The 18284-nt window shown below is 37.6% G+C and overlaps 1 protein-coding gene and 1 long non-coding RNA gene across 3 annotated transcripts in view; one reads left to right on the top strand and one right to left on the bottom strand.

Annotated features, from left to right (window-relative positions):
- Positions 1 to 18284, top strand: part of dlgap3 (discs, large (Drosophila) homolog-associated protein 3) — a 176933-nt gene that overhangs the window by 152254 nt on the left and 6395 nt on the right. The window contains exons 4-8 of the mRNA XM_065292315.2: positions 9315 to 9535; positions 10220 to 10322; positions 10521 to 10710; positions 16280 to 16788; positions 16895 to 16989. Of these exons, the coding sequence (XP_065148387.1) occupies positions 9315 to 9535; positions 10220 to 10322; positions 10521 to 10710; positions 16280 to 16788; positions 16895 to 16989 (1118 nt within the window). The remainder of the gene's footprint in view (positions 1 to 9314; positions 9536 to 10219; positions 10323 to 10520; positions 10711 to 16279; positions 16789 to 16894; positions 16990 to 18284) is intronic.
- Positions 11959 to 13884, bottom strand: LOC135781740 (uncharacterized). 2 transcript variants are annotated; one of them, XR_010545227.2, is made up of 5 exons: positions 13524 to 13884; positions 13082 to 13179; positions 12856 to 12941; positions 12661 to 12775; positions 11959 to 12523 (listed from the first exon to the last, which is right to left on the bottom strand). It is a non-coding gene; the product is annotated as an uncharacterized lncRNA (long non-coding RNA). The 2 variants fall into 2 exon arrangements; XR_012335494.1 differs by lacking the exon at positions 13524 to 13884 and having other exon boundaries at positions 13082 to 13397.

The following is an 18284-nucleotide window of genomic DNA, read 5'->3' as shown; positions in this document are numbered from 1 at the left end:
GTGATTGGTCGATTTGCCCGTCACTCTCCACACCAAAACACATAGCTTGGCCTTCCCTGGGATTCATGAAGTCCTAACCAATGAATGAGCCAGATAACCGGGCCTTAATAGAGACAGACGATTCTGATTGGATTAGATGTTTTCATGACATGAACCTGACAGTAAGCTTTACGTTAGAACATAGATGAGAGAAAATATATTACATGTATTGTATTAAATTGAATTAAATAGAAATTTTAAAAAGTAAAAACATATTTTCATTGAATACTATATTATTTATTTGTATTATTATTATAAAAAATATTTTTATTAATTTTTTTAGGCCTTCTCTGAAGGCGTAGAAGGCCCTGAAGGTTCCCCACTGCTTAATACACATACTAACTAATATTTTCGCTTAAATACAGAAAGGCTTCTGTGAGGGTTAGGTCTAGGGCAGGGGTCGGCAAGTAACTTTGGCCGCGGGCCAATATTTTTTTTAGCCAGTAGATGGCGGGCCAACTGCTGTTGGCACATTTACGTCTTATTTTGAATTAGCCTAGTACAGGCTATCTGATCTTTTGTCAAGAAACATTGTCTTTATTTCCTATTTAAAATACGAAAGACGGCATTAAAAATGGCTAAAAACATGGTTATGGGTCTGTGTATCATTCGTTCAATCGTTTTTTAAATTAAAAACAAAAATGAAAAAATTAACCACCACGGGTTTTCTGATTGTGTGCTCAGATAAAAAATTAATTACTGGATTAGACAATTTTTTTATTTAACACCTTTATAGGCATAATATATAAATGAAATCATTTTAAACAGATCAAGTACTATTAGTGGTAACATTACAGGCATTTATGCTCTCATGAAAGACTCTTACAGTCCGACTTTTGAACTTTTGAACCTAGACTCTAGGGGATAAAAATACACTTTGCTGAGTATATAAACAATAGAAGACCATGAAAAACCATCACTGTGATAAAAACAATTGTAGTTGCGTGTGTGAGAGAGAGAGGCAGATATGCACACTTTACAACATGCAAAGCCCATTATCAAGTGCAATGACCCCAACATGGCTTCCACTGAGATTTCAATATTTATGTGGAGTCTCTGTTCTCAAATACAATCAATCAGCTCCCCTTATTGACTTGCAGATTCTTTTCTTTGTCAGAAGATTTAATCTGTTTGCAGAGATGGAGATATGCGCTAAATGACAATTTCTCTATGTGAGCGGAAAAAAATAACTTGATGATTATCTTTGTTATCAGCTGCTAGCTGTGAATAATGGGGGGTGATGCCATTTTCAGCCTTGCCGTCTCTTTGTGAGAAGGTGAATAAAAGTATGGGGGAATATAGAAAAACAGCACATTAACCCTCAGCTTCCACAAAACACAGTAAACACAAAACATACACAACCTCTGCTATTGATCATTATCATCATTATCATTATCAACACAGTGGTTTGCTCTGTTTCTTCCTCTCACACTTTTTTTCTGTCAACCCTGCCGTTTTTCCTTAGATTCTCCTGGATTTTCCATTCTACACTGTCAAAAATAAAGGGACAAAAGCTGTCACTGGGGCAGTAGAAGGTCCTAATATGTACCATTTAGGTACAAATATGTATCTTTGAACTACCAATATGTCTACCTTTGAAGTACTAATATGCACTTTTTGGGTACAAGGGTGTACATTTTTGAAAGGGTAATGTCCCAGTGACGACGTTTGCACCTTTAAGCCGCCTTTCCACTGCACACGAGAAATGACGGCCGATAAGCCGGAAGTCATTCATTTCCTGTGTAGAGTCGCAAAGGGGCTGCGTGAGGTGCCGACCATCTGCGGGTGCGTAAATATCGGATCCATTTTGAGGGTTGGATCCGTTAAAAAATGTGAACTTGTGCGACTAAACCGCATGCGATTTGTCGATCGGAAGTGATGTATTTCATTATATTTCAATCATAAATTGTGTGTGAGGTGAAAATGATGAATGCTTTTTGTTTGTTTAACTTTATTAGTAACACTTGAATCCTTAAAAAAATCTTTTGATTACTGATAAGTAATACATTATTAATTTAATTTGTGTATGTTATTATTTTATTCTTATTTCCATATGTTCTGGCAATCTTTGTCATATATGCATAGCTGTTTATTGTTTCATTCATTTGCATTCATTTATTTATTCCACCATGGTAAACATATTAGAATGCAGCATCTTGCGCTGGAATGAGCTTCTCTCCCATATACGATTAAACTGAAACTTCATTACGAATGCCACTAGGGGGGCGAACTCCGACTGTCGTTTCCGTTTGTCATGTACAGTGGAAAGGCGGCTTTATTTCTGAGAGTGTATCCTGTAATAAACTTTATTAAATAATTTTTCACATTTCTCCTGTATTTTAAGACTTTCTATTAAAAACCCCACTGTCCATATTTAATGTTTGCCAAATTCACCTCCAGTAAATCAGGAGTATATCTGTAACATATCACTCAAACAACACCTGCCAATAAAACAAAATGAAAAAAGTTTCCCGAGGATGGGTGGAGGATGACGAGCTGCACGCAAAGCTACATCAGCCACGCACATTAGCGCGCATGTCCGCCTTACTTAAACTTGCACATTTGGATGTGTGGTGGGTGTGCATTTTTTAAGACTTTGTGTGTAGGGAACTGCTGTTTGTGCTTTACAACTTAAATGTGAAGGAACCTGCGACCTATGTGTATAAGTTACTTGCAGATGGAAGAGAGACATTAAAACAATGATAAAAGTTATACACTACAAAAAATGATACTTGCTTAGTATTTTTATTTTGTTTTCAGAACAAATATCGATGAATTCTTAAATCAAGATCCATTTTTATGAGCAAAATGACCTAAGAATCTAAGTTTTTAGACAAACAAATATCAAATAAGTCAACTGGTGCTTAAAATAAGCAAAAAATCTGCCAATGCGATAAGAAAGTACTAAGTAAGGAATTCATTATTTTTTGCAGTGTACCAATCTATTGTTTGCGTAGTTGTAAAAAAAGTTAATCAAAGTTGTCCTTAGACAAGAACGGTTATATTGTTAAAAAAGTTAAGAATTTTTTAAGAAAGGTTTTGATCCACGTCAAATGTTGAGGAGTGTATTACATTTAAAAATGGTGCTAAATAGTACTAAAAAGCTAGTAATTTTTAGCCTACAGAGCACCTATATAGCACCTATAGACCATTTCAGCAGTAACAACATAAACAAGGGGCTTTCATGGTAAACACATTTCTTCCGGTAAACTCCGCTAAGAATAAATAACAACCAAGTACTTTAAACATAGTTTATTTATATAACAAGCAAAATAAACAACACATAGATTACCTATGAAACCGAAACATTTGTTAGTTTAGACGGGGTATTTGTTTAAGAGTTCAGTTTAGCAGCTAGTCAGACCATTAACAAAAAATTGAAACTAAGTAAAGTTCAGACCAGACGCGTATGGTGTCACCGCATGTGCGTTCGATGAAACCGTCTATATATGGTTCTACACAGGTGCTACAGAGGTTCTACATATGTGATGTTTAGCACTACAAATGGTTCCCTTATGATTTTGAGCCAGTAAACCACTTTTAAATGCTGTTTACACCTGGTATTAAGACGTGTTTTTGTCGATCGGATCACAAGTGGACAAGAAAGACATTCACGTTTACACCCGTGTTTTCATGCTAGAAGTCAGAAACGATTTTAATCATTGTGCTCGGTACATCACATTGATTAATAGGCGGAGAGTAGGCGGAGTATGTGGCTGCTCGAACACATTCGACCACATGCGCGTTTACACCACAAAAGCAATCCGGTCTAATGTGTTTCCAACTACCTCTAAATGTGGTTGAAAGTGGACAAGCTCAAAACATTTTGAGTACCGTTTACATCTGTCATCCTCTTGTGATCCGAATGACGAAAAGGCATCTCAGCTGTAAACAGCCCATTAGGGCTATTAAGCCCCATTTTCAAAGAGTATAGAACTGGCGCAATACATTATGTAACTGGAAGTTTATGTCTTTCTAGAGACACAGATAAGATTCAAAGTTCTGTCCAGAGCTGTGCAACCTGCTGCTTTCCTAATAAATGAGCAGCACAAAATTGGACACATCTAGTGCCTTGTCTTTCTTCTCACACATACTCGTTCAGCCTGTCTGATTCACCTGCTGAGGACATCCAAGGGTGCGCTACCACAAATATAATTTTGTAGACTAAAGAACTCACAAACGGGTTTATCCAACCTGACAACAGGTTAAATGAGGATCATTTTCTTTGGCCACAATGTGCTGAGCACCTCCCATGGGTTCTCACACCACCTGCCAAGTGTCAGTGTATGGTCATGTTTCTAAGGTAACAGGATGTAGCTCTAGAATGATGTGTTTCTTGTAAGGTTTAATGGCGAACATTTCAGCCCCACTCTTAGTAAAGATAGATTTACAATTTTTCTAAATGCATTCTCTAGTGTTTTGCAACAAAAAATTAAGTTATTTTAACCTGCGTTGTAAGCACAGTGTCAGTGATGAAATGCCTTAAAGAGGATATAAAAAACAAAGGGAGAAAAGTGTCTCGGGGCCTTAAATAGGGCCCTGTCATCATGTCACGAAAGGTAAATGTCAGGTTGTGTGGGAGGAAGTGTTATGTCCTACTTGTGGCCTGGTGTAGCAATCAGCTTTTTGCAGAGATGGGTTACTTCAGGTCTGGACCTCCTTGTGCATGCAAAATGGAAGACCGGTTTAAGAAAGCGTAGACTGGCAATGCATTGGATTCAAAATGTTGCACTCTAAAAATGGTGGGTTGTTTTTAATCCTTGGGTGGGTAACTATTGGGTTTAAGTTAACCTATGCTTTGTTGTTTTAAGCTAGTTTTTTTAGTAAAAACATACATAGTGACATATTATTGATTGAACATGATTTTTCTTTACACAGCCTAATCACTTTCAGTTGTGCTATACACAACATATGTTTTCAATTTTAGATTTTATTTATATTTAAAATATTTAGATAAAGTTTAGCACAGTTTTAAAGCAACTCCATTTTGCATTCCGAAAGTGGCTATAGAGACAGAGCGCAAAGTGTCATAACCTGAAAATCACGCCCACCAGAGGGGAAACAATCCATCCGTCTCCATTGACTTTGTGTTGCAAGAGGCTGCCCCCTTGTCATTTCTGGCTTATAACAAAAAGCAGAATAATGCCCAAAAGCTGCTGTGTGACAGGATATAGAGCTTACAAGCCAAAAAAAAAAAAAAAAAAAAGTTTTTATAAGCTGTCGACTCCAAAAAAAGCGTTTAAAGACAACTGGTTATCCACAAAAGTGGATACAAGCAACTTTTCATAATACTACTATCAATAGAATTATGCCCACTGGAGGGGAAACATAGTCGCCCATCCACTTTTATGTCTTTAAACGCTCGTTCTTTGAGGTCGACAGCTTATAGAATCATATTTCTGTTTTTTTAGCTTGTTAGCTGTACACCTTGTCACACAGCAGCTTTTAGGCATTATTCTGTTTTTGTTATAAGCCAGAAATGACAAGGAGGCAGCCTTACGTAATACAAAGTGAATGGAGATGGTTTTTAAATAAGCATAACTGTTTTCTGTCTCTATACAAAAAAAAAAAATCACCGGTAAAGATTTCAAGAGGTACAACCATAGTGTCTTTTTGCGCATCACCCCATTGCCTTTCCAATACAAAGTGGAGCGTGCTCCGAATGACTTTTAATATGGTCTCTACATCCTTTATCCTCTGAAGCTGTAACAGTTCAGGAAAAATCCCTGGGAAGGAATAAGTCATATCCATGATTTAAGTAGGCCATGCTCTAAATGACAGCTTAAATAAAAAACACAATAAGCATCAGGTGCGCACCATCTCATGGTCGCCGTATCCCCAGGCTCCAGAGAAGAAGCGCAAAGAGTCCCTGTTGTTTTATGGCTACTACTAACTGTGCCATCTCCTGCATACTTTGTTATTGTTGCCCAGGGCGACACGATCATGCACGGAGGTCTCATCCTAACACTAATTTAACTTTCTGTAATATTAGAAGCGCTAATTACACAGAACATCAGCATCACCGTCATACACAAACACATTTGGTCTGTCAACACTTTTGTTTTGCTAATTTGTCATAGCAAGACAACCAGTCAACTTGTATTCACTTTCCCTACACACATATCTGTTCTGTTAGCAGTAATTTGTGTGTTATTATAGCCAGCAGTGTTGCAAAAGTAACTCATAAAAAGTACAGATGCTACACTGTTGGTACACTTGATAAAGGTCCTAATATGTTCCATTTAGGTACCAATATTGTACCTTTAAGGTACTAATAAGCTTTCTTTGGTACCCATACGGTGTACTAATATGAACTCTTTACTTTTTAAACGTGTACAACCCCGGTGACAGGTGGGGTATATATTTTGAACCTTTTTTTTTTTGACAGAAACAGAAACGCTACATACAGGGTTCCTGCAGCTTAATTGGGTTGGCAGCGTAAGGTTCATGGGTTTGATTCCCATGGATCTTACATACTGATATATACATACTGAAGTATACTTTGCAATGCACTATAAGTCACTTTAGATAAAAATATCTGCCAATAGCAAAGTTAAAACTAAATTTTTATGTTGCAGCTTAACAGCAAGGCAAGCTGGAAAGTGTTTTATGATTTTATTAAATGTAGCAAATAATTTATTTAGTATTAATTTTGGATTGGCTACTTTAAATAAGTGACTGCCAACTAAATTGACCAATATTGATTTTGTGCCAGATAATGCTGCTTTGATCGAAAAAATTGTCATATATATGTAAAGATATTGCCACTTTTGGCCAGGTAACCAGTTAGCTATAGCATTTACTTACTGTATATTATTTTTTACTTACCCATTGATTTTTTGTTTTTCATTAGAGCAGCTAGCCTTAAGGAATCTTTGTAAGGTATAAGAGTGATAGCTGAAGTTGTTGCGTTCGCCATCACTTCTTCTTCTTGGTTAGTATACAGCGTGCAAGCTTATGCGCATGCTCAAAGTCTTCTTCTCCGTGTATAGTGTATATCTGTGGCAGAATTACACATATATACTACACCCCTTTCAGTCGGTTTCAGTGGTTTTGTGTATGCTCAGATATTTCTTGAGACGATGCCGTGTTTACGGATATTTTTTTTAGAACAAGGGAATGCACCTGCTTCGTGTGGACAAAGCCTTAAAGGGACACTCCACTTTTTTTGAAAATATACTAATTTTCCAACTCCCCTAGAGTTAAACATTAGATTTTTTACCGTTTTGGATTCATTCAGCTGATCTCCGCGTTTGGCGGTACCACTTTCAGCATAGCTTAGCATAATCCATTAAATCAGATTAGACCATTAGCATCGCGCTAAAAATGAACCAAATAGTTTCGATATTTTTCCTATTTAAAACTTGACTCTTCTGTACTCACATCGTCTATTAAGACCAACAGAAAATTAAAAGTTGGGATTTTCTAGGCAGATATGGCTAGGAACTATACTCTCATTCTGGCGTAATAATCAAGTACTCTGCTGCTATAACATGGCTGCAGCAGGCGTAGTGATATTACGAACTACCCGAAAATAGTCCCCTGCCATTGAAAGTTACAAAGGGGACTATTTTCGAGCATGTTACGGCAGCAAAGTCCTTGATTATTAAACCAGAATGAGAGTATAGTTCCTAGCCATATCTGCCTAGAAAATCACAACTTTTTTTCTGTCGGTCTTAGTACACGATGTTACTACAGAAAAGTTACGTTTTAAATAGGAAAATATCCAAAGTCTTTTGTTATTTTTTAGCACAATGCTAATGGTCTAATCAGATTCAATAGATTATGCTAAGATATGCTAAAAGTGGTACTGCCAGACTCGGAAATCAGCTGAATGGATTCCCTAAAGGTAAAAATCTAATGGGAAGCTGGAAAATGAGCATATTTTCAAAAAAGTGGAGTGTCCCTTTAAGGTACAGATATTTATGTACCTTTAATGTACTAATATGTACTCTTTGGTGCAAATATTTACCTCTGAGGTACTTATATGAACTCTGTAGGTGCAAAGGTGTACCGCATCAGTGACTAGGGACCATTTTTGAAAAAAAAATTTCTCTCACAGGATTAGTCTCCATTCAAAATGTTGGAAAAGAAATATGGGAAAAGAATGGGGATTGGTGCGTCTTCGAAAGAGGCCAGATTAACCTCAGAATTGTGTGTTGTGTATGGTTGTGTTCAGCGTGTGCGTGTGAGTGCATGTGTGTGTATTGGAAAGAGGATGGAAGAAATTGTGCGTAAAGAAACTGAGATGGATAGAGAGATCAAGTCGCATTATCCTTTGAAAGAGATGACCTTTAAATACCCACTGAGTGGTCGTCTGATAGATAAGGCATGGCTTATCATGTGTGTGTGTGTGGGGGGGGGGGGGGGTGTGCGTGTGTTATTTGGGTAATTTAGGGCCACCATCATATTTTCACAGCCTGTCTTGTTTACCCATGCATTTGTGCACTCACTTTCCGTTTTTTAAGTCTTCACCTACGATCTCATGTGCAGCTTAGTGACAAGATGTTTAATTTAGAAATTCAGTATTTTAATCTCTTAACCATGAGAGCTGAATGTCATTTTTGAATGGATTGAAAGAGTTATTGTTTGTGTTATTAAACATTTAGGTTTCTTACAGCACCTGCAAAGCCCACAGTGGCTTGTAAGACACCATTTATTATTATATGTGTACAAAATATGTGACAGAAAGCCAATACGATGGAAGAGAAACAGAAATACTACACAGCGATGCTATCAGAATGCGACATGACTCTGGAGAGCAAAGTTCAAGAAAATAAGTCATTTCGCCTCTCTCCTCCATAACCTGCTATCTCCGCACATCTGTGCTCGGTTCATGGCCCAGCCGAGGGGCCGCTCTTGAGAATGATGACAGGTCTAAATGCGCAGCTGGTGCCTTTCATCCCGTCAGCCAATCAAATTTCATTTTTCTCCGCTGCCCTCAATTCAACCTTGCATTCCCCCCGGTTAGCCCACCTGCCAACAAGCCACAGCTCTAATAAGACCGACGTAAATAAATCTTTAAATGCAGTCGCATTACATTTCCTCCAATATCAGTAAGATTAGTGAGATTTAGGCCACAGCTAAAAATGTATAAATGAGTTTATCTAAGCAAAGTGGCATTTATTTGGAAAAATTATGATTTTTTTCCTTTAAGTATTTGTTTAAATTGTTTTAGGGAAACAATACATGAAGAGAAATGCTTCAGCCCTTATCACTTTATTGGATTTAAGGCCAGGTTGACAGTGCGGTCATACTGTATGCATCTCTTTCAGGTGCCCTCAGATGACTGGTGTGGTGGTGGTCCATCGGACAGTGGTGGGGAGATCCCATGCAGACGTATGCGCAGTGGCAGCTACATCAAGGCCATGGGGGACGATGACAGCGGTGATTCGGACACCAGCCCTAAAGCCTCACCGAAATCTGCCCTCATCGCTCAGAGAGAAGCCTTCCGCCGTTCCATCAGCATGGACCAGCGCTCCTCCACCACATCCAAGTCAGTGATCACACAATCTCTGTTGTATTATCCGACTGATCTGTCTTTTAAAGGGGCCATGGCATGAAAATCAGACTTTTTCCATGTTTAAGTGCTATGGTTGGATCCCCAGTGCTTCTATCAACCTAGAAAACGTGAAAAAGATCAACCCAGTAACTTAGTTTTGGTAAACCATTCTCTGCAAGCATGTGAAAAATTAGGCCTTTGAAATTTGGCATAAGGAGCTCTTATTATAATAAAACCGCCCCTTCATCTGCACTATCCAACCACAGCATTGTCATGTAGTGCAGAGAGAAAGAGAGAGAGAAAAAATAATTCACAGCACAATTGAGTTTCAATTTCAACAAACCACCATCAGTGTGATCAGTATTTGCACTTCATCCGCTCATTGCATTTTAAAGGACACACCCAAAACACCAAATTTTTGCTCACACGTACAAAGTGTCAATTTTAACATGCTATAATAAATTATCTATATGGTATTTTGAGCTAAAACTTCACATTTGTATTCTGGAGACACCAAAAATATATTTTACATCTTAAAAATTATTGTGACATGCCCCCTTTTAGATTTGGGCAAGAAACATGATATTCTTACAATTCAAAAACTGTAAAAACACAGGTTTTGTGTGTGCTTTGGTTACTTTTGATGCTGGGGGTTTAATAGATCACTTCTCTGCTCAGGTATTCATGTAAACAGTGTACAGACGTCTACCCGAACAGCCGTACCACACCAAAAGGCCATGCCCGTTCCCGAAGCTATACCCGCTCTCTGACCAGCTCTCAGGTATGACATATTTACTGTAATATACTTTTGTATTTACTATAGTATACTGTAAATAAATATTACTACACCGTAGTGTTATACAGTATAAGCTTTCATGAAATGATCAACTATAGTATACTGTACTAGAAATGTTACTGCAGTTTACTATAGTAAATACTAGTACAGTATTTTTCATGTGGGTATTATTCCTGTTGCTAGCTGGGTGATACTTTGAACCTGTTTGGAGAGGTGGAATCCCAGGCTGTCGAGGCTTTAGATCTACCCGGATGTTTTCGCACCCGCAGTCACAGCTACGTACGGGCCATCCAAGCCGGATGCTCGCAGGACGACGACTGCCTCTCTGTCTTCTCCATGTCGGGCCCACAGGGCAGCATGAAGGGCGAGACAGGTGAGTCATCAGCATGTGTTTATGCCTTATATGTGTCACGATGCTGTCACAGGAATTAGTACCGTAATGAGTTTTGGGATCCGTCTCATAGGAAATACACTTCTGCCAAGGGATATAGATCAAATCTGCTTTCTTTATATCGTTCAGCATACGAAGACTGTACATGGTGAACACCGTAAACACTTAAATTCCCATAAGGTCGTTTCGTCGCAACATAGCGATCGTGATTGCAATCATCCTTTATTCCCCCTCTCTCTCTGTATCATGTGAATGGCTTTTCTGTCTTTCTCCATTGTCTCTTATTCTCTCGTTTATAGCAAAGAATCTCACAGGAGATTTATTAAAGCCCTTGTGAAGTGTCAAAAGCATCCATCTGCGGTTTCCCAAGGCAACACTCACCACATTCTGGAGGAGAGAGATGGGAGGAGAGCTTAGGCTTGCTTTTTTAAAACTCCTTTAATCTCAGAGTGTGTCCCACTGAATTTAATGTCTCGGCTCTCAGGAGCTTGTGAGTATGCGAGTGTGGATGTTACTTAAGCCATGCGGATGTCTCTAAAGCTTTTGAATAATTAAACTTTATTTAAGCTATAATTTATATATACACTGTCCACGTTTCTGTCATCTCTATAGGCTTATGTGCGGCATATTTACATATGGTTGCATTCAAATTTACCATTTCCACTTTGTGGTTCTTATAGTATTCTCAATATCTCCAGAGATGCCATTATTCAATACTGAATCCAGCTTACATTTAACAGAACTAACATTTAACATGCTTTAAGTTGTACATTGGCAAATTATTTTAACTTGAAGTTATATAAGGGAGCTGTATATCAGGTAACTATAAAAGGTGGGGTGCATAATCTCTGAAATTACCTTAACAAACATGCCCCTACCCCAATAGAATCTGAACCTTCACAGCAAAATCACTGGTGTTAAAATAACACCCAGGGTGTCAAATTTAACACTGGAAAAGTGTGTATATGTGTCCACACTACACTGTGTTAATTTAGTCAAAAGTGTAGTGTTAATTTAACACTCAATATTGTTAAATTTTACACTTTGTTCACACTATTCATTGTTGTTTCCACACTACACTGGTGTTGGCACAGAAATACAGTGTTAAAAATTAACACTCCTAATTTAAGGTCAACACCAGTGTATCAACAATGTTAAGTGTCAAAATACTGATTAATAGCCACTTTTGTTGCTAATGGGTTGTTTCTATAAAAGACAAATGACAAGAAATATTGCAAAACCTCTTTTTATTAAAGTACATCACATTTAATATTTACATTGATACACACAACACTTTGCATTTAACACTGCTTATTTAAATACCTCAGCTACAATTAAAAAACATAATACAGTATGGAATAATGAAAGTTATCTTATACCACAGCGCAGTGACATGAAAACCACTTATTATAAGGTCTTTAATAAATCAAATGAGAGTTTAAAAAAAATTAGCCACCCTACTCAAAACTTGAACATTAAAATACACTGCAATTACCTTACTGGCAGGCAGAAATGCTTATCCTTCACAATACTAAAGATTTTTCCATAACAAAACAGACATTTCAATTCAAAAGACGTTTCATTTTTCTTAAATACGTTCCAACCTGGTATTTAGTTCTGTAGTTGTTTTACTCATGATGTAGTGGAAGGCTGCATCAGTGGTCTTCATCATGCAGGGAATGGCTTTTTGGTCCAGAATGATGCAAAAATTCTGGATGCAACTTCTGTTCCCAACGCAGTGCAGGCAGGGCTGTGCTGATTCATCCCCCTCAAAGCATGGATTGATTCTCATCACCTTAGTGTTTTAAAAGAGTGTATTTGATGAATGTATTTGATGTGTATTTATGAACTTGTATGCAATTACATGGGGTGAACAATGCAAGCAAACTAACTGCTGAATAAATAACTAGAACAAAATACTAAAAAACTTACACAGCACAATCAGTAGCTTCAGTTGCACATTGACCCTCTCCAGTCTTTCTTCCTTTCACAAATGAAGGCAAGAGGTGAATGAGCCAGGGAAGAGCTGCCACATCACTGTCCCGTCCTAGCAAAACAGAATTTAAACACCATGAGTACACAGTTAAACTTTAAAACCATAAAAGTAACAAACCCATATACACTTACCATATTTAAACTCCTGTTGACCAGACAGAGGGTCATCCATATTGTTGTATGTTGGCTATTTTGCAATACATCACCTCAGCATATTTCTGCAGATTTTCAAAGACAAAAAGAGTCAAGAAAATACCAAAAAGGGTGCAGTTTTAACCGTTATTTGAATCAAAATCATCTCAGTATAATAAATCATGTTAGAGACAGTGTACAGTACAAATGTACTGTGTGTACTCACATAACTAGTTGGTAAGCTCTTATCCTCCAAACTGGGTTAAGGAATAACAGTTCCAGAATTCATGGGTATGCCGTATTCAAATATAGTCTGGTAGGGTCCTATCACAAAAAATGACAATAAAGACTCTGAAAACTCAACATTCTTTTTATATTAAAAACAGCACTCAAGACAATATGAATCTTCATTTATACATTTTCAAAATAGTAATCAATTTGATTGCTATTTAATATGACATCAATAGCAAAACGATGTATGAGAAGATAATATATTTTTATTAAAGTTGGCAGCAGGTCATGTGAGTTTCTTTCCAGATTAATAATAATAATAATAATAATAATAATAATAATAATAATATGTACAAAACTACATATACTAAAAAGATTGGTTAACTGTTCAGTTATGTCAAATAAAATGATTTATATGTATAAATATATAAACTTACCTTCTGTAATGAATTTATATAAGTATTAGCAGTCGTTGGAAGTCATCCATGTCAGGTCTTCTTTAATAAACTGCCCTAAAAACAGCATCTCGTCTGAATGATTTGAAGCACTCAGTGTGTACTTTCACCAAACTAGCATCTATAATGACAAAAAAAACAAATGTTCGCCATACACGTTTTACACTTTCGTATGTATTTGCCATTTGCATCTGTCTGACATCTAGCGCCACGAATAGCTTACAACACACAATGCATCCAATCTGTGCATACAAATGATGATATATTGTGAGGTTTTGGTCAAATTAATTGTTGGTTTGGCGATATTTCCCCTGTTTGCATACATCTTAGAAAAACACATGACGATGCGGTTGCGTTTTACTCCGTGTTTTTCAGTAATTTGAATAATTAACCAATATCCGTGCACTCACGTGCATGTAAACGACCTCGTTAACTCACGGTATCTAGCCTATATGATTACCTTATAACGAACATCATATGGTGAATAAACGAGCTTTCATTTAACTTAATTTCATACCTTCAATTTGTAGTGCATGTCGCGTTTTATCATGGTTCAATTATTTCGTTCATATCTCCTGTTAATATTATCCTTCTTGGTTTTAAACTTTTAGCTAGCAGTTTGACTTTATACTAAACTAACAAGGGAACAACGTAACACAAGGTAGCTCTGATTAAACTGAACCAAATAACGAACAAAGGGGAAATAAAATGGGAAAAATATCTTATTTAGGTTTTTTGGCATATGGCTGCGTAGAGTCAGACAGAGAAATAACAGTTTAATTTAGCTAAACCATGTGAATATTATGAGACTGATTTACCTGATCTCTTCAGTCCTCCTGTGAAAGAAAATGGCGGTAAAATCCCTGACAGGAAATGTTTAGTGGAGGCGTGGCTTGATTTACACCGCTCAGAGTGAAATCTGATAACACCCTTGTTTTACACTGACACTGTCGTGAAAATAACACTGGCCTAGCAATGGCAGTGTTATTTTATTACCAGATAGTGTTAAAACAGCATCAACACTGTGTATTTAACACCATCCCTGAAAATTTAACACTGGTGATTTTGCTGTGTTCTTTTGATAGACCCGCCCCACACATATGCAACGATGTTGGTTAGTAGACATGCCCCTTGCTGCTGATTGGCTACAATTGTGTTTTGGTACTCGGCCCGACTCCCTTTTGCAAAGTGTTTTTTAAAAAATCATGCACCCCGCCTTTAACAATTTCCGCCTTTGTCTCTTCCCTGCCATTGACAACATTTACCATCATTTATGAGACCCTTTCCCACCCTTGATGAGTTCTTCAGGCTTTTCATGTTTCACGATAGGGGGCGCTGTTACGCATCTTCTGAAAAAGTACAGCATCTCCTTTCATTTGATATCTTGTATGTTCATATATTCAGAGATTATGAACTTATAAATCAAAGAGAATGTAAACATACTATCAAAGTTTTAAAAAATGATAAAAAATCCTGGTCCTGGCTGGCTGAGAAAAGATGAAAGTATTTTACAATTATAATTCTGTTATGCCTACACTAGTTTATTTGGAGTGTCTAGATCAGGGGTTCTCAAAGTTTACATTCAAAGGTCCAAATCTGAAATCTCATAATTTTCATAGGTCCGTAAAAACTTTGTGTAAATCATTTGTTTATAAAACAAATCAACACAACAGGTAAATTTTTTTTTAAACATAAACACAAGAAATATGCCAAAAGTAACCAGGTGCAAAAAACAGAGCAACCTAATTAGAGAAATGGCATAGTTTGTTCTCCATCAGATGCATAAACCATGAAAAAGTGTGGTTGGTAGGCAGAGACACTGACCAAAATTAGGGGTGCACCGTGCCCCCATAAATTGGCTGATGAGGCTTGCTATACTTCTCAATGAATTACGGTGAAATGACGCTACATCCAAAAGCCAGGGGGCGCTCTCGGGCAGAAACTTAATATGCGCTGCAGACGAAGAACCAGACACACGCAGCTCCAGGAAATGTCTTAAGGATATATTTATATTGCTGTTCTTCAAACCTTTTCAGGTATTTTCATGATAATAAAGAATATGTTTAAAGATTAGGTTTGACGAGTGTTGCTTTTTTAAATGCATGTTTTAAACGACTCAAACCAACAGTGATTTCAGATTGATTAGGATTTACTGATCAAAAGCCGTAGTACATGAAGTAGCTGTGCATATCTGGGTGTGATGGCTACAGCGTCACACAGGATTTTTTTTAATAACTCGTTTTATTTTCGGACCAGGAATACTCTTAAATCTAAAAAGAAAAAAACACTAAACGAATGGTTTACAGGTTTAATATGCATTTGTAAAGTAGCAAATGCACACACTTAATCTATCACATAGAAATTAATGCACTTGTAAGTGGACGCGGGTCCGGATCAAGTTCCCGTCGGGGCGGATCCGGACCGGAGTCCGGACTTTGAGAACCCCTGGTCTAGATGTATAACAAGTTTTTTGCATAATAAATCTCGGTTCATAGACACTGTGTGCAAAGTAGGAACAGAAGAATGAGAATAAAGCTATTTTAAAATAGTTTGCCCTCAGGCAGTTTTTGTGATGTTGTAAGTTCGTGCATCCTCATATTTTCCTCACCGATTGTTCTCCTCACCAGTGATTAAAGCTAACAGTTTACCTTTTTTTTTTTTTTTAGCTCAGAGGCTGAATCTGTTAAGGTCAAACAGCCCTTTATCTTTTAAAATCCTGTCTGTCTTTGTTCGTCTAGTGTTCTCTTACCGAAAAGGTCCACCTCCTCTGCCGCCACGTATGACTAAACCAATGATCTCTGTGACCGCTCAGAGCAGCACCGAATCCACCCAGGATGCTTACTTCCAGAGCACAGGACAGCCTGCTTTGGTTCGTCCCAGACAGCACAGCAACTCCGTAGACCTGACAGAGAGCGCCAGCGGCCGCACCTCCAGAAGCGGGCACTACCTGGCCGGAGGCTCTGGGCGGGTCAGACAGAGCAGCAACTCGGCGGAGAGCCTAAATGGCAGGCCGCTTCAGAACATCAGTTATCCTGGTGGACCCGGTCCGATGAAACCGAAACACAGCAGCTCGGCCGATAACCTGCTGGAGGGACCCAGGGGATCCAGGGAGCGTGCTGGAGGCAGCCTGGGAAAATCTGCCTCTCTGCCACAGAACAGTATGTCCCTGACTAAAGCCTTAACTGGGGGAGAGGAGTTCAAACAGGAAGGAAGAGGGAGGAAGTGGAGACCCTCCATCGCAGTGCAGGTATAAAAGGGCACTGTCCCGTGAGCAATGCCCAAAGCAGACCATTGCTTTTGAGTGATATCACTCGGTGTGCTGCTCCATGTTTTGTTAAATGTGTGTTTTCCAGGTGGACAGCTCGGAGACATTGTCAGACTCAGACCCAGAAGGCAAAGTCCTGAGAGAGGTTCACTCCATAGGAGTTCAAGTGGAGGATGACAAGAGGTAGATTTTTTGTGTTCAGTCTTAGAAGCTCATTATATTTCCTGTTGCAACAGGAATTTGGGACAGACACAGAAAGTATCATAAACATTAAACACTAACAAGTCTTTCTCTTCACAGTAAAAAAAACACAAAATACTTGGAAATAACACTTTGCATCTTCTGCAAAATTACCTTTATACAAATCATGTTTGCAAAGTGATTTTAGTTTGGTTTGATTAACACAAAATCTCGTTGGTCTATTTAAATGCACAGACTTAACTTTATTATTTCATTCAAACATATTAACATTCTTTGGGCCAATAGCAGCCATGTTTAATTTTTTTAGTATACATTTTAAATCCAGATGGCTTTAAGAGCAGGTGACTTCCTTATTCTACAAAGCATTTTATTGGATATAAATAAGATTTTTTCTCTTATGTAAAACACAGACTGATCTCACGGAAAGTTGTGTTATAGTCATGCAAAATTTTATACATTTATTCGTGTTAATGGCACAACTTTATTTTTTGTGTCATTTTATGTATTGTTTTCTCCTTGGTTTTTCCTGTTTTCTTACCATTGTCTCTTGGGGTTGGAATCACGTTCTGTTACATTTTTTAGACATCCTAACCCAAACCCCAAATCTAACCCCAACCCCAAGTGACAATGATTTAAAAATAGGAAAAAAGCAATGAGAAAACAATACATTCGAAAAAGACATTTGTGCTCAAGGCACGAAAAAAGCTACATTTCATGCCATGGACACAAATAAATAAAATTTGACTTTCCTTGAGATCATGTTGTAAAAACAAGTCATCAATTTGTGCTGGGAAAATGTTTAAATGGATTTGCTAAAAGAGTAAACTTATCAAGACTATGGAATAGCACAAATGTAACTATCGGAATTATGTTTAAAAAAAATCTACATAACATAAAACTACTGTAACTCAATTATCTCTGAGGTCTCACCCTATTCTTTTGTTGCAATCTATTCTGGGCTCTCATTGGCTACCTTTCTTATGATGTGGTTCAAGTAAAAATAAATAAATAAATCTCCAATTACAGTAACTAATTTTAACATTTAAGCATATATAACAAAATGATTGAATAGTTGTGCGTATGAACAGAGATCTAAAAAATTTTAATTGCGTCTTTAAATACCTTTATTCATATTCAATATTTTTTTAGGTATAGTTGATGAAGCAGTCAGGGGTGATTGGTTTATTTCTGAGGCAGGTGGGGTGTGATTGTGTCACAATGTTAGATGAACAAGAGGTGCAGGTGGGAGGTTAACACACACACACACACACACGCGC

This window comes from Paramisgurnus dabryanus, chromosome 19, assembly GCF_030506205.2.
Source record: "Paramisgurnus dabryanus chromosome 19, PD_genome_1.1, whole genome shotgun sequence".
Taxonomy (NCBI): domain Eukaryota; kingdom Metazoa; phylum Chordata; class Actinopteri; order Cypriniformes; family Cobitidae; genus Paramisgurnus; species Paramisgurnus dabryanus.
This window is presented reverse-complemented; position numbering and strand designations above follow the sequence as displayed.